At 37.0% G+C, this 13,646-nt stretch overlaps 1 protein-coding gene across 1 annotated transcript; it reads right to left on the bottom strand.

Annotated features, from left to right (window-relative positions):
- Positions 1 to 1,218: 1,218 nt before the first annotated feature.
- On the bottom strand, positions 1,219 to 8,879 carry LOC125854258 (probable glucan 1,3-alpha-glucosidase). Its single transcript, XM_049533754.1, has 6 exons — positions 7,163 to 8,879; positions 4,911 to 5,184; positions 4,683 to 4,818; positions 2,666 to 2,876; positions 2,103 to 2,309; positions 1,219 to 1,703 (listed from the first exon to the last, which is right to left on the bottom strand). The coding sequence occupies exons 1-6, from the start codon at positions 8,741 to 8,743 to the stop codon at positions 1,338 to 1,340; spliced, it is 2,775 nt and encodes a 924-aa protein (XP_049389711.1). The 5' UTR covers positions 8,744 to 8,879; the 3' UTR covers positions 1,219 to 1,337.
- Between the last annotated feature and the right edge of the window lie 4,767 nt (positions 8,880 to 13,646).

The raw sequence follows: 13,646 nt of genomic DNA, 5'->3' as shown, positions 1-13,646 counted from the left end.
GTGAGTTCTGGCTCGATTCAGTGTCCTTCTCGGGGCACATGGTTTCTAAGGATGGAATGATGGCGGATCCCCAGAAGATTGAAGCAGTCAAGAGTTGGGGCAAGGCCTACTAATGTTTTAGAGGTAAGGAGGAGTTTTGTCAGTTTAGCTTGTTATTACCGTTGGTTCGTCAAGGGATTAGCTGACAAATTTTACCAAACAAAATATTTCATTTATATGGTCGGATGAGTGTGGAAAGAGTTTAATGAAACTCAAGACCTTGTTGACTACTGCACTGATTCTTGCCTGGAGGTAAGAATTTCATTATTTATTGTGATGCATCTTATTCTGGTTTAGGTGCAGTGTTAGTGTTGGAGAGGAATGTAATTGCCTATGCTTCAAGGCAATTGGAAGAGCATGAACGCAACTACCCCAATCATGATTTGGAGGTGGTTGCGATTGTATTTGCATTGAAGTCGCGGAGGCAATATCTATATGGGGTCAAGTGTGAAGTGTATACAGATCATCATAGTTTACAATATGTGTTTACTCAGAAAGACTTGAATTTGAGTCGGAGGATGTGAATGGAGTTGTTGAAAGACCTGTTACTATTCTTTATCACCCGGAAAAAGCTAATGTCGTAGCCGATGTAGAAAAATAGAGAGAATGGGGAGCTTAGCTCATTTGCATGTTCTTTTTCGTTTCTTATGCACAGATTGACCATTATTGGTTCTAAGGATCCAACTTTTGTAGATCATAATTCACAGTCAAGAGGCTTCAAGATTCTTTTATTTTTTTAGTTTGAACGATTTTTAACCTATTAGTGATTGCAATACAGATATCTCCCATTTCTTTTTCAAAATAATAATTACTCCCTCCGTTTCAAAAGATGAAATTGTGATTGACTGGGCACAGTGTTCAATAAATTAAGAATAAAAGGCTTCTTGAAACCTATATTTTAAAACACCAAAATATGAATTTGTGATTGATTGGGCATAGTGTTCAAAAAAATAAGAATAGAAGACTTTTAAAACTTATAATTTAAAATAAATCATAAATATTTATATGACTATTACTTATCTCATTTAGAGTAATCGGAAAGTTTTCAATAAAATTATTTCTAAAATATAGAAAAGTATCATTCTTTTTTAGACTAACTAAAAGAGTGTCAAGTGGAGTACTTAAAATTACCAAAACTAGGATCAGAAAACTTTCAAGTCTGAAGACTTCAACAAGGGATGAGCTTCAAACTATCCCTGTATAACAATCTTCATCAATGTTTAATTCTTCTAGTAAAGATTTACCTATTAGCTGGTCTAACCCAATACATGATGAACGCGGAAGAGGCTACAAACTTCTTACAAAATTTGAATCAACCAATCATCTGTAATACGCACATTAGGCTTGCGGATGGTTGGAACAGATCCTCGATTTCCTTGAATGAAGAGTGGCCCAAGCTCAATTTCAACTTTCTTGTTTCCTGGTTCAATAAGGGCTGTTTTAGCTCCAGGGGACAATCCTAACAAGATTATCCTCTCTACAGTGCACTCGGAAGAAAATGTGTCACTGCCAGCTGTAGACGGGGCTGCATTTGAAGATATAAGCCTCCCATTTGAGAATGTGAAACGCCGATGAATGAAGGCACCTTGTTTGAACTCATAGCTCTTCCCATCATCGATATAAAGCTCACCTTCAGCTGCCTTGGAACTATTAAGAGCTATAACCTGCAGTATAAAACAAGCTGGTTGTTAAAGAAGCTCCAAACACTATCACAAAAAAGTAGCAAAGAGTAAGATGGGACCATTAATTGATGATGTGGCACGACCATAAAAAAATGTTATTGGCAGGTCATTCCTTGTCCCTAGTCGAGAAAACAAGGTTGGCATTGAAGGAAGAATTTCGGATTGAGAAGAAAAATGCATTGAATTGGATATGAAGGAAGAGAAGTAATTGGTGAGTTTTTCTTTATTCTGTCTAAAAATATTAGTTACGAACTTAAATGTCAGAACTTCGGATTCACAAAGATATTAGTGAAATTAGTTACGTGCCCTAATGCCAGCACAAAGGAAAACATATCAGTTAAAGAACAGATATTCCCAAAAGATTCAAGATATAGATGTTACCAGAGTATAAGGATCATTTTCCATCTGTGTCGAGCTCCGACGTAAACGATCTTTCCTTGGTATGATAGTTCCGGCCCTTTGAAAAGAAGGAATACTATCTTCTGAAACCTCATACTTGTGTGTATGACCTCCGTTGTATGCAGATGCACTTCTTAAATCATACCAGGATTCCTCCCCTGGTAGATAGACAGAAACATGTTTTGCTTTCTGTATGGAAAGATATGAACTTTCAGGTAGGTAATAAAGCAAAGAAAAGAGGTTGATTCAAGAAAGAACACTGCTGAGAATGAAAACGAGTTGCTCCCAGCATTTATTTTATGTGACTGTTCCACTGGAACATAAGAATTTAAGATGTTGATTTGATTTTAATAATATATTAGTGATAATGAAAGAGTATTAAAGTTGTGGTTGAAAAGAGAGCAAACATCACATCAAAGTTAAAGAGTGACCAGTTTCAGTAATTTAAATTCTTGAAAGTTCTATCAAATATTTTGGGATGTCCCATAATAGAAAGAGTGACATCAATTCGAACGGAAGGAATAGTTGTTTAGTTAGAACAGAACCTCTGTATAAACTCCTTGCACTAGAAGACCATTCCCAACCATGAAAGCCTCATCATTGCTAAAAGATTTTTCATCTCCAGGGAACTCCATCCAAAGCGGGCGAGCAACTGGAGTACCACTTGAATTTGCTTCTCTAAATAGAGTGTAGAAATAAGGAAGATACATGTAACGAACATGTATCGCTTCCCTCATCAATTGTGTATTTCTTTCTCTGTAATGGACATAACAACCTTGATAAATAATATCTTAAATCACATGTAGGTCCTAAAGCCCAAAAAGATTGTATCAGCATTAAATAACACTACTATAAAAACATTCTAATGCAGGCATTGTATTGCACGAATCCATATGAGATGATATATTTCCTTGCAATTATTAGTACACATCACGAATTGTTGAACAACCACCAGATGTTACAGGTTAACAATTCAAGCAGTACTACTATATCATTTGCAATCATCTAAAATAACACTTAATATCAGCTGACATGACAAAATAAACAAAAAGCTTTAGGACATAAAGATATTGCTTTAGTTGGTTTAGCAGTAACATTTGGATCAATAGTAATAAATCTGTCAAAGTATTAAATATCAAACATAAAAAGATTACATTTTCAAGTTGAAAAGATGCACAGAAATATTATATGATAAATTTAATAAATATTTACACGCTGATCTCATATCAAATGGGTAAATAGTAAAGAACTGACAACAATCATGCATGATAGGTGACCTCTACGGGTTTTTCTTAATCACTGGTGTCCGGGCAAACTTGTGCGCATCTCAACTAATTTCACGGGATATTCGCCACCTCCTACCTAACTCTATCCACCTAGGCTAGGACAAATGGGAAGAAATCACAGTGTTTTTATCTCTGTTGGAATCTGAACCTAAGACCTCATGGTTCTCAACTCAATTCATTGACCACTAGGCCACACCCTTCGGTGCTAGGTGACCTCTAAGTTTGTGGTTCAGCACTGAACGAGCTACAGGCTGATGATGATGCAGAAAGTTTTTTTTTTTTTTTTAACTACAGTAATGATCTGGTTGACTCAGTCATCCCCTTGCGGGTAAACTTTCCACAACGGCTACAACCCACAAATACAAGTGTCAGGTAAACCTGCCGCCAAGGCAAGATAGATGTGTTTACATGAGTGTTATATAGCTCAGAGTCGAACCTAGAATCTCCAAATTCTTACTTCTATATCTCAATCACTCAACCGTCTCCTTACCGTTCTTACAAGCAATTCCTGTTTTTTTAATAAATAGGTTTCTTAACAGAAAACTTATGCGGTGAGAAGTGCCACGTGACCATATTTTTATTTGGTAGCTACATATAAGAGCCATTGGTAGGAATTTCATCCATATAGTGCTACATGGAACCAGAATTAAACCAGAAGCAAGCACACAATATCTTCACAAGAAAGAAACCCACTTCTACTTAGGAAGCCAACTTTTGCAAATTTCTAAAAGAGCTTCACATGAGTTATACTGCCTTCCTTAAATCTCGTTCTTTGGTCTCTTTGGGTAGTATAAATTCCATTCAGAACAAGTCTAGGGGGGGTTGAAGTGTGCAGTTGAAAAATGGGACAAGTTGGAGGGCATTTTATGTATCAAAACCAAATGAGAAATGTAATGCTGACTTGTGGTGTATAACGATCACAGAAGCATTGGAGAATTAAAAGACAAATATAAGAATTTGGAGAAAATTGACAAAAAAACATATATGTATTGTATTATAAACTTTTTTCATAACCACGGCATCCTAGTCAAGTTGCGCGCACCTCGACTAATTCCACGGGATACCTGCTACCTCCCGCCAACACAGGTATCGGAGAACCCTGTCCACCGGGGCTTGGGCAGAGGAAAGAAATCACCTAGTATTTTTACCTCCATTGGGATTTGATTCGGAAACCACATGGTTCTCAACCCATTTAATTGATCACTAGGTCACACCCTATGGTGTTGTCTTGTACTCTTATATTATAAGCTTTTAACATTAAATTGAAGAATCATACCCAAATAACCAAGGTTCCCGTCTTTTAGTGTCATGATGTGCATGCCCCCGGAAAAAGGGATAATATGCACCTACTTGATACCAGCGAACCAACAACTCAGTGTCAGGATTACCAAAAAATCCACCAACATCTGCACCTGTTAAAGAAAGATGGTGCACAACAGTCATGAAATCAGAAAGATATGGCTGCCTACTCATTGACCGAGAAAAGAGAATCATATTAACTAACCAGAAAATACTATTCCAGAGATGCTAAGAGTTAACACCATGGGGACTGAAACCCTCAAGTGCTCCCATTCTGCTGTATTATCTCCAGTCCAAATTGCTCCATATCTTTGACTTCCGGCAAAGAAGGCCCTTGCCAAAACAAAAGGCCTATCTTTTCCATCTCCACGCTTTAGAAGCCCGTCGGATGTTGCCATATGGAAATAGTAACCATATGAATTGTGCAACTCCCTGTGCTCTACTCCTCCATGATGTAAAGCATCTCTTGGCATTGTTACCTATCATTGAGAAAGAGTGAAAATTTCAATAACATCAGTAAATCTACCTCCAGTTTTCTTTTCTTGTTCCATTTTTGTCATAGAATCTTATTTTCTGATGCTTTCCACAGGCTATCCTTAGAGAAATTAAGATATTTCTTTATTTCTCTTGCTAAACCTGCTTCAAATTAGTCTGGAAACAGGACAACTGTAGGGAAATAATTAAATAAAACAATGGGGGCCTTGAGGGCCCAAGATATTTAAATAATGAAGATGCAAATGGTGTCGCACAACTTTTACAACAGCAGAAATATTAAAAACCAATGTAGCAGGAATAATTTCAAATTAAGATTTGGACCAGCAATTCAAGTGACTCATCTGAGCCATCTACGCACCGGACTAAGAAACCATGGAGTACCCTATGAGTGCAAATTATTTTGATTGGCTTTGCCAAACAGAAGAAGAAATACATAGCTGATGATTTGGTAGGGAACGGGTTGATTCGCTTTGTCAAAACAAAATGTTCATTGACTGTCTAGTGTTAAATTTGAGATATGAGGAAACAATGTTGCCCAACTATTATAAGCATAGTACTCAGGATCAAACATGAAACATCTTGCTTCAGGAAGCGTGTTCTTTCATTAAATAAATTTCTGCGTAGTTAGTTTTGGTGTACATTAGAGCATGCAGGAGTTGATTATCATTTATTTCCACTTTTGTACTCTCAACCACTGCAACATATGTTGGCATCAACTCCAATAGAAATTGTCTAGCCGTGGCCGTGTCTCTCCTAATTGACTCCTAGATAACATACGCAATCATTATGCAGACAAGTCTTGTGTAGATACATTTACTTAACATTCTTGCAAATGGAAACCGCATTAAATATATTGGAAATTCTTGAAGATTCAGCAAATAGTATACTGTAAATGGGTGCTTCAAATGACAATACTTATCATCACAGTAGTACTCCACTATTCGACTATTAACAAAGGAAAGAGATGTGGACATTAGCAAGTGAAAACTGACAAATTGACTGCATTCTTGAAGAACTGCAAGAAATTCTACCTAGTAAAATTTGAAAGATGAGTATAAGGAATCTATTTTCTATGGACAAAAAAAGTATAAGGATATTATGCAAGGGACAGAATAGCTAAATTTTTTAGTGCTCTCAATCAGTTCACAGGACTACAAGCTGGTGAAGATACTCTGTGGTGACAAGGAAACAGTAAGGGCTCCTACAGGGTCAATGCAGCATATCATCTAATGAACCAGCCCAACCTCCAGATTCATAATTGGCCATGAAAGCAAAATTGGAAAGCAAAAATCCATATAAAGTTTCTTGTTTTGGGTGGTTACTAGCTAGAGAAGTTGTCCTCACACTGGACAATTTGATGAAGAGGGGAATGCCCTTGTGCTCAAGATGCTTCATGTGCAAGGAGAATGCAACGGCAGTAAACCACCTATTCTTACACTGCAAGCTCACAGGCATGATTTGGAGTGTCATTTTGAACCTTAAAAGCATAGCATGGACCATGTCATGAAAGGTTTCTCAAGCTCTAAGAAGTTGGGAAGAAGCAGGCTCAGTAGCAAAGGACAGAAATAGATGAAGACTTATCCCTATATGTATCTGGTGGACAGTGTGGAAGGAGAGAAATTCCAGGTGCTGAGTGAATAGAGAATTATGTGCAGAAGATTAAGCTAAATTTTATCTTACTGCTTTGTTTTTGGTGTAATCTTTTATACTCTAATGACACTATTTCTATCATTGATGTCCTTGATTCATTATGGATAGAAATCTTGATTCATTATGGATAGAAATAGGAGCACCCTAGAGTTCCAATTGTATATATGGTTTCAGTACTATTTTGGATATAATACACAGTTACTATTCTCAAAAAGATATGCAAGGGACAGAATAATAATCGGAATGTTGGTCCAGCATAACTGGAAAAGTATCAAAACAGCGAAACAAAATAATCACAGGTAAATAGTGTACCTCTGGTCCATTGAAGACGGAAGGTTCATTCATGTCATTCCAGATGTATAAATACTTTGTTGAGCCAACATAGCTATCAAGTGAAAATTTGTCACTCCACCATGACCTAATCTCGGGATTCAGCAAGTCAGTATATGATGAGGAACCAGGCCAGCACCATCCATCATAGTCCTTACCAGTAGCATCCTTAACATAGTATCCCTTTTCTGAGGCCTCCTTGTGTATATGGTAAGACTCATCCCTCTTGATATGAGGATCCACAATGGTAACCATGTGTCTACCCTTTGCAGCTAACTTCTTCTGCATTTCTTCCGGGTTAGGAAATAACACCCTGTCCCAAGTAAAGTACTTCTTCCCATCTGTGTGCTCAATATCAAGCCACAAAACATCATAAGGGATATCATGCTCATCAAATTTTGAATCAACATTATAAACATCTTCCTCGTCTCTATAATTCCATCTACATTGATGGTATGCAGTTGCGAATAACTGTGGCATAGATGGCCTTCCCGTTACACTAGTATACTGTCTAACCACATCTTTTGGCCCAGGACCAATGAAAAAGAACGTATCCACTACACCAGACTCACTCATCCATAAAGTATCAATCCTGTGCTTGTCCAAGGGCAACATTATCTTTGAAGACTCATTTGAATTCCAACCAGATCCCAATACATCAATCTGCATTTCCGCAGCATTCAACCAGAAAAAACCCGAACTACCCCTGGCTTTCCCATGTGAAATCATGAAAGGAATTGAACCATAAAGCCCAAAAGGCGACTCATGAAGATACTCAAACACATCAAGATTAAATAACCTATAAGGCTCAGAATATTCCTCTACATTAGGCCCCTTAGTTGGTTTCAAAGCAAAACTAGTAGCATGTTCAGGAATGCCATAAACAAAATCTGCACCATAAAAAGATACATCAAAACTAATTGATTGTGGACCATAAGGCCTTGTATCAGTATGACTCCTAAACTTCTCCTCCCAATCATCCCCTTCTTTCTTCTCCCTCAACTGTTCAAAATCAAACAACCCATTTGAGTTTATGGACAACACTCTCTTCCCACTTCCACTCTCTCTGGCAAAAACCTCAAATGGGTCATGTCTCAACACCCCTTCATACCCATCAGACAAGTAAAAAACAGAGGAAAAACTCGAAACTCCGTCGATTTGCTCCTCTTTTACTCTGGTTAACCACAGCTTGGTGTTGAGGAAATCTTCCTCAATCACCTCAGGAACTTCAAATCTTTTCTTGGGTGGATTCAGATTTTGATCTTCATCAATTTTCACCCTCATCACACCATCTTGGTACACAGAAAGAGTGAGAACCAAAGGCTTATTGGGTTGTTCACTTTCTGGGTTTTCTTCTTTGGGGACAAGTTTGGCTATAAGATCCCCATCGGAGATGGACACATCGGCAACCCGCAGATTGCACGATCCAGGTCTTCGGGAACGGGCTCTTTTGCAAAATGGGGTTTGGTCGCAGTTTCGAAACTCCTCCTTCTTCCAGGAGTAGGCAGAGGTAACAAATAGAAGGAGGAGAATGAGTGGATATAGGAGTAGTGGAGCTCTCATGGTTATAATCGGAGATCAATGTGGAAAGATATCATAGAAGATCGGAATTCGGAGGGAACTCTGCAAGACTGCAACCTAGAGATGAATGCTGCTTTGCTCTCGTCTATTTTGCACTCTTTCTATACAAACACTTAATTGGAAAGTCAATGCCTTTTTAGACCATGTAATTAGAAATTATAATCGAAATTACACCTAATTAAGTTTTGTTTGAATATGCAATTTGAATTTTAAATTTTACTTTTAGATCAGCATTGCCATAAAAAAGATGGCATTATGATAGTGATAGTGATAGTGATAGTGTTAGTTTTGAGATTTTCTTTAGTAGGCTTGAATTAAGATGTTAACTTGCAAAAAATGTGATGTTACAAGTGTGGTATATGTAACCCTTAGAAATAACAATGAATTGTAGCTAAGTCATTATGATTTGTTATGTGTTTAGTTAGCATTCTTCAACTACCAATGTGGAGAAGACTGAAGTAATTACATTTTATGGTATTCATAAGAGTTGAGTCGAAGGGGTAATTTATATATGATTATACGTCTCCCATTATAGTTCGAGTTTCCTTTAGTTTGATATATTTGAACTTAGAAGAGGAGTGTTAGCATGCTAAGAAGAGGAGGTCAGATCATAAGAATTATAAGAAGTGGCTATGTAGGCCAAGAAGAGTAGCGGTGATGAATTGGTATTCTACCAACTCATTAGACTCAAATTTTTGAATTATTGTCATATTTTAATGCTAATTAAAGGGATTTTAGGCCCTAGTTCTCTTGGATGCAAGCACTCTTTGGAAAAAAAACAAGTTTGATGGATTTGATGTTGTAAAGCACTGAAGCACACCGGCAAAGAAACTGGCGTCTCGTCAGTTACCGTCGGCTTGAATGGAGAAAAGATACTTCAATATCGGTGTTGTATCGACGTGGTACAATGATTGATTGGCGATTCATCGATCCTAGCGGAAATTCTTTTGTGAGAACAGAAGGTTGAAGTGAGGAGACAACTAACACTCTACTTTCTCTGATCAACGTTTTGTTGATCCAATGCAAGTCTGAAGGACCAAAACTGAAGGGAAAAAACACTTACATGAAATATAGTGCTTCCTTTGAATGTTCCAAGGATAAAATAGAGATTTGTTCAATTATGTATCATTATCTTCCTCCCATTTAGGGATAGAGAAGAGGGATCAATTATTGTAGAAAATATTAATAAAGTAATAGTGAAGAACTTCTTAACTTGTAGAGGAAAAAACCTTAGATTTGTGCCAATCTAAGGTTGGAATTCAAGTTTTGCTTATCAAATTAGCTTGGAATGGAGATTTCCTATATGGGTATTGTCTTTATTTCTTTTTTATGAGCAGTTAAACCATTGGATTAGGTTTAAAACGAAACCCCATATTCTTGAATTGTTCTTGAATCTTCTTGAAACCTCAAGAACCCTCCATGGAAATATTTCAATTTCTTGATAATTCTTTACCCATTAGTTTTTCTAAGATTTCTCCATAAAATTACGAATGATTATGAAAGTATGGTTTCTACCTTGAAACTAAGACTAATGGTTTCTTAATGACTTTTTGATAACTCCTTAATAGTTTCTTGATGTTTTCTTGATGAATTCGACAAAAAAAATTATTTTATAAACTATGGTTTTCCCCAAGTGTAAATATTATGATGTTGTCCTCTGTTTTTTTTATAACAATCTTATGATATGATATATGTCTCTCATGAATGTAAAGCTTTGGTACATGAACTATAACCTCATGACGTGATGATATGAATGAAGTTTATGAATTATGATCCTTGAATGCTATGAATATGAGCCTTCATGCTAACCCCTCATCACATGAGCTTAGAAGAGCTAAGTAGTTAATTGAGAAGGCATATAAATGACAAATGCTTGAAACTACATTTGTATATGTAGGTTAAGGATTGTATCATTGGCTTGAGCGAACCTTTTATTTCCCTGGTAAGAGCTAGTTATGGATCCACGTGATATGTACATGTATATCACATACCTTACAAGGTATGAGTTGGCTTAGCTGATCGGGACAAGATCAAACTCTATGCGCTCACTTGGTGGTTTATGTTTGTTACACAATTAGACTCATATAATGAACTAAACTATGATGAAATAAATATCCTTAAAGCAATCTAAATGACCTCATCTCTTAACCTTCATTTGTTACGATTATGACTATGTTAACTGATTTTACTGATCTTGATATGTACATTTATATTTCATTCTACCATTTTACATACAGTACTATTTCACATGTACTTATATCCCTTCTACCAGGGACGCTGCATCTTTTTACCGATCTATGCTTAGGTATACAAAACATGATTAGGCTATTGCCGCTTGTTAGGTTCTATATCTTCTGTTGTTGGTGAGCCCCTTTATGTTTTCGGGGATTAGTCTACATCTTTTCAGTACTTTATGGTTTATATGTTTATGGTATACCCGGGGGCCTTGTCCCGGTAGATAATACTTAGTTATGTTTCAAAGCATTATAGATAGACATATGGTTATGTTTCAATTTGGACCTTCATGACCTTTATAAACGTTTCAATTCTACGACTTATATTTTGTGCAACGTGTTTTCTTTTACAAGACTTGACCCTCTGTCACGATTCAAAATACACCCTAGACGTAACATGGCGTATAAGACCTCGAGATGCCCTACACAAGCCACTTAACATGCATACAACACAACATAATAGACAAAATTAGTAAATCTCATATCAATAAACGAGTTTGATATAAAAGTGGAAATCTACTCATGGTCTCGACAAGCCAATCTAATACATCAAGAGTGGTTGAGACGTAACTCATACACCACATACAATGATGGAAAACTAAAGACATAAAAGAATGTAAACATTGCTGACAAGGTCCTCAGAACATGAGGACTCGCCAAGTATTCAATCTACAAAGCAATCCACTAGCCACGAGCGGGAGGAGGAAGATCATCGGACCCTACATTATTAAACAATGTAGGCACAAGTATGCATTAGTACATGAAATGTACTAAGTGTGAGAAATATGTATAAAATGTAAAACACAAACATAAGGGGACTAAACATGATATAGATGACCGAGCAAAAACACAGTAAAAACATTTAAAGAAGAATCATAAATCATGAATGTAACACCCGTAAACTAGTAGGCAAAACTAGAGCCTTATGTGAGGGTTCTAGAGCTTGACGTGAGGGTTAGAGTAGTAAATATGGCTTCCCGTACTTAGAGTGAAGGGTTTCGGGCTTAAACGTCAAGGTACGACTCCCCAATGACCAACCAAGGGTCCTTGAAGAGGACCTTAGCCAAAACTACCCTAGAATCTGCCCCAAGGCAGTGTACCCACGAGGGGATCGCGCCCCGTAAGGGGGTCCACGCCTCGTGGATGGCCTAGTGGGTCAAGGTCCCAAAATGATAGTTGCAGACCACCACCCACGATTGACCAGCATGGCCCGTGGGTCCACTCACGGCCCATGGGCGTGGTCTCGTGGGTGAGGCAGTGAAGGCGTGTTAGGAGGTTAAGTGAGGGCTTTGTGATACTTTCCCAAATTAATTAGGGGCTAAGTGGTGTAGTTTTATTAGTGTTTAGACCACCTATATAAAGCTATTAGACCCCTAGATACATTGATCCTATTCATTATTTCAATTCACCCAAAGAACCCAATTCCCTCCAAGAAATTCTCTCTCTAGAAAAAAGAAAAAAAGGATCAAGCTAGGTCAAATTGTTCCAATCTTCCAAGATTTGTGAGGGCTTTATAATCAAGTTATGATAGATTATTCATCCATGGATTCTTCCATCCATGGAGTCCCCTAGAAATCCCCACTTGTGAAGATGAAATCCCCAATTCAAGTTAGGGTTCCTTCCAATATTGTGGGTTAAGTTGAGTATGAATCCAATTGAGTAGATATTACTTGTTTATTATTGATATAGTAGTGAATCATGTCACTATGATGATATTATATGTTTTCCATGGCAAACCCTAGTTTAATTGATGAAATTGTAGTAATGTGGGTTTATGCCTTGTAAAGGGAAATTGAGGATTTATAGATGATCTTCTAGAATTGATGAGATGTATAGTAATAGTTCAAGAATGAAAGAATGTAGACATGAATTGAATTAGAATAATGTATATGTGATGGATCATGACTAGTAAAGCTTGAGATTGAACCTTTATGATGGCATATGATTAGAATTGCTTAAGAATGAAGCTTGTGACTAGAATATCTTGTGATCTAGGTATGTATGATGATTGTAAGAAGTAAAACTTTGAGAGTAAGGCTTGTAGTCATGAAGCTAGAATTCTAGGGCTTTGAGAGTAAAGTTAATATGTTGAATTATGCTTGTAATGGCTTTGAGAGTGAAGCCTATATGAGAATGGTAGACTAGCAGATGTCATTGTTGTGGAAGGACATTACCCACCTCATCTACCTTATGACTATTTGAATGCATAAAGTGATAGAATCACTTGAAACATGGATTGGTTGTCAAGGACATCCCTCCATAAGTCATGAGTTAAGTAAGGCTTAATAATTAGTCTAAGGGGTGCATGCTTGGCCCTAATGGATATTGACAATGAGAAGGGAGTTCACACATAGTCGGGTCTGGGTCTACAAGTAGAAAGGATGCTCACAACTAGTTGAGTCCGGGCTTCCAAAGTAAATGGGGAACTCTCACATAATTTATTGTAAATACATATCACATGTTTGCCTTGCTGTATAATTTTCCCTATTTAGTATGCCCAACATGAAATCATCTCCTTATGATCAATTATAATTTGAATGGAAAAATATTGTGTGCTTTATTTATCAAAATTTCTAAAAGAAATATGAAATTTGCTATTTTAGTTTAGTTGGCATCTTTAACCACTTGACTCAAACATCCAAAGTAAAATA

Source organism: Solanum stenotomum, chromosome 2 (assembly GCF_019186545.1).
Source record: "Solanum stenotomum isolate F172 chromosome 2, ASM1918654v1, whole genome shotgun sequence".
NCBI classification, from domain to species: Eukaryota; Viridiplantae; Streptophyta; class Magnoliopsida; order Solanales; family Solanaceae; genus Solanum; species Solanum stenotomum.
This window is presented reverse-complemented; position numbering and strand designations above follow the sequence as displayed.

Coding starts and splice junctions, on each gene's coding strand:
- LOC125854258 (XM_049533754.1), bottom strand. CDS start 8,743: ATGAGAGCTCCACTACTCCTATATCCACTCATTCTCCTCCTTCTATTT. Junction 4,819..4,910: donor CTCTGGAATAGTATTTTCTG/GTTAGTTAATAT, acceptor TTTCTTTAACAG/GTGCAGATGTTGGTGGATTT. Junction 2,877..4,682: donor CGGGAACCTTGGTTATTTGG/GTATGATTCTTC, acceptor TGTCCATTACAG/AGAAAGAAATACACAATTGA.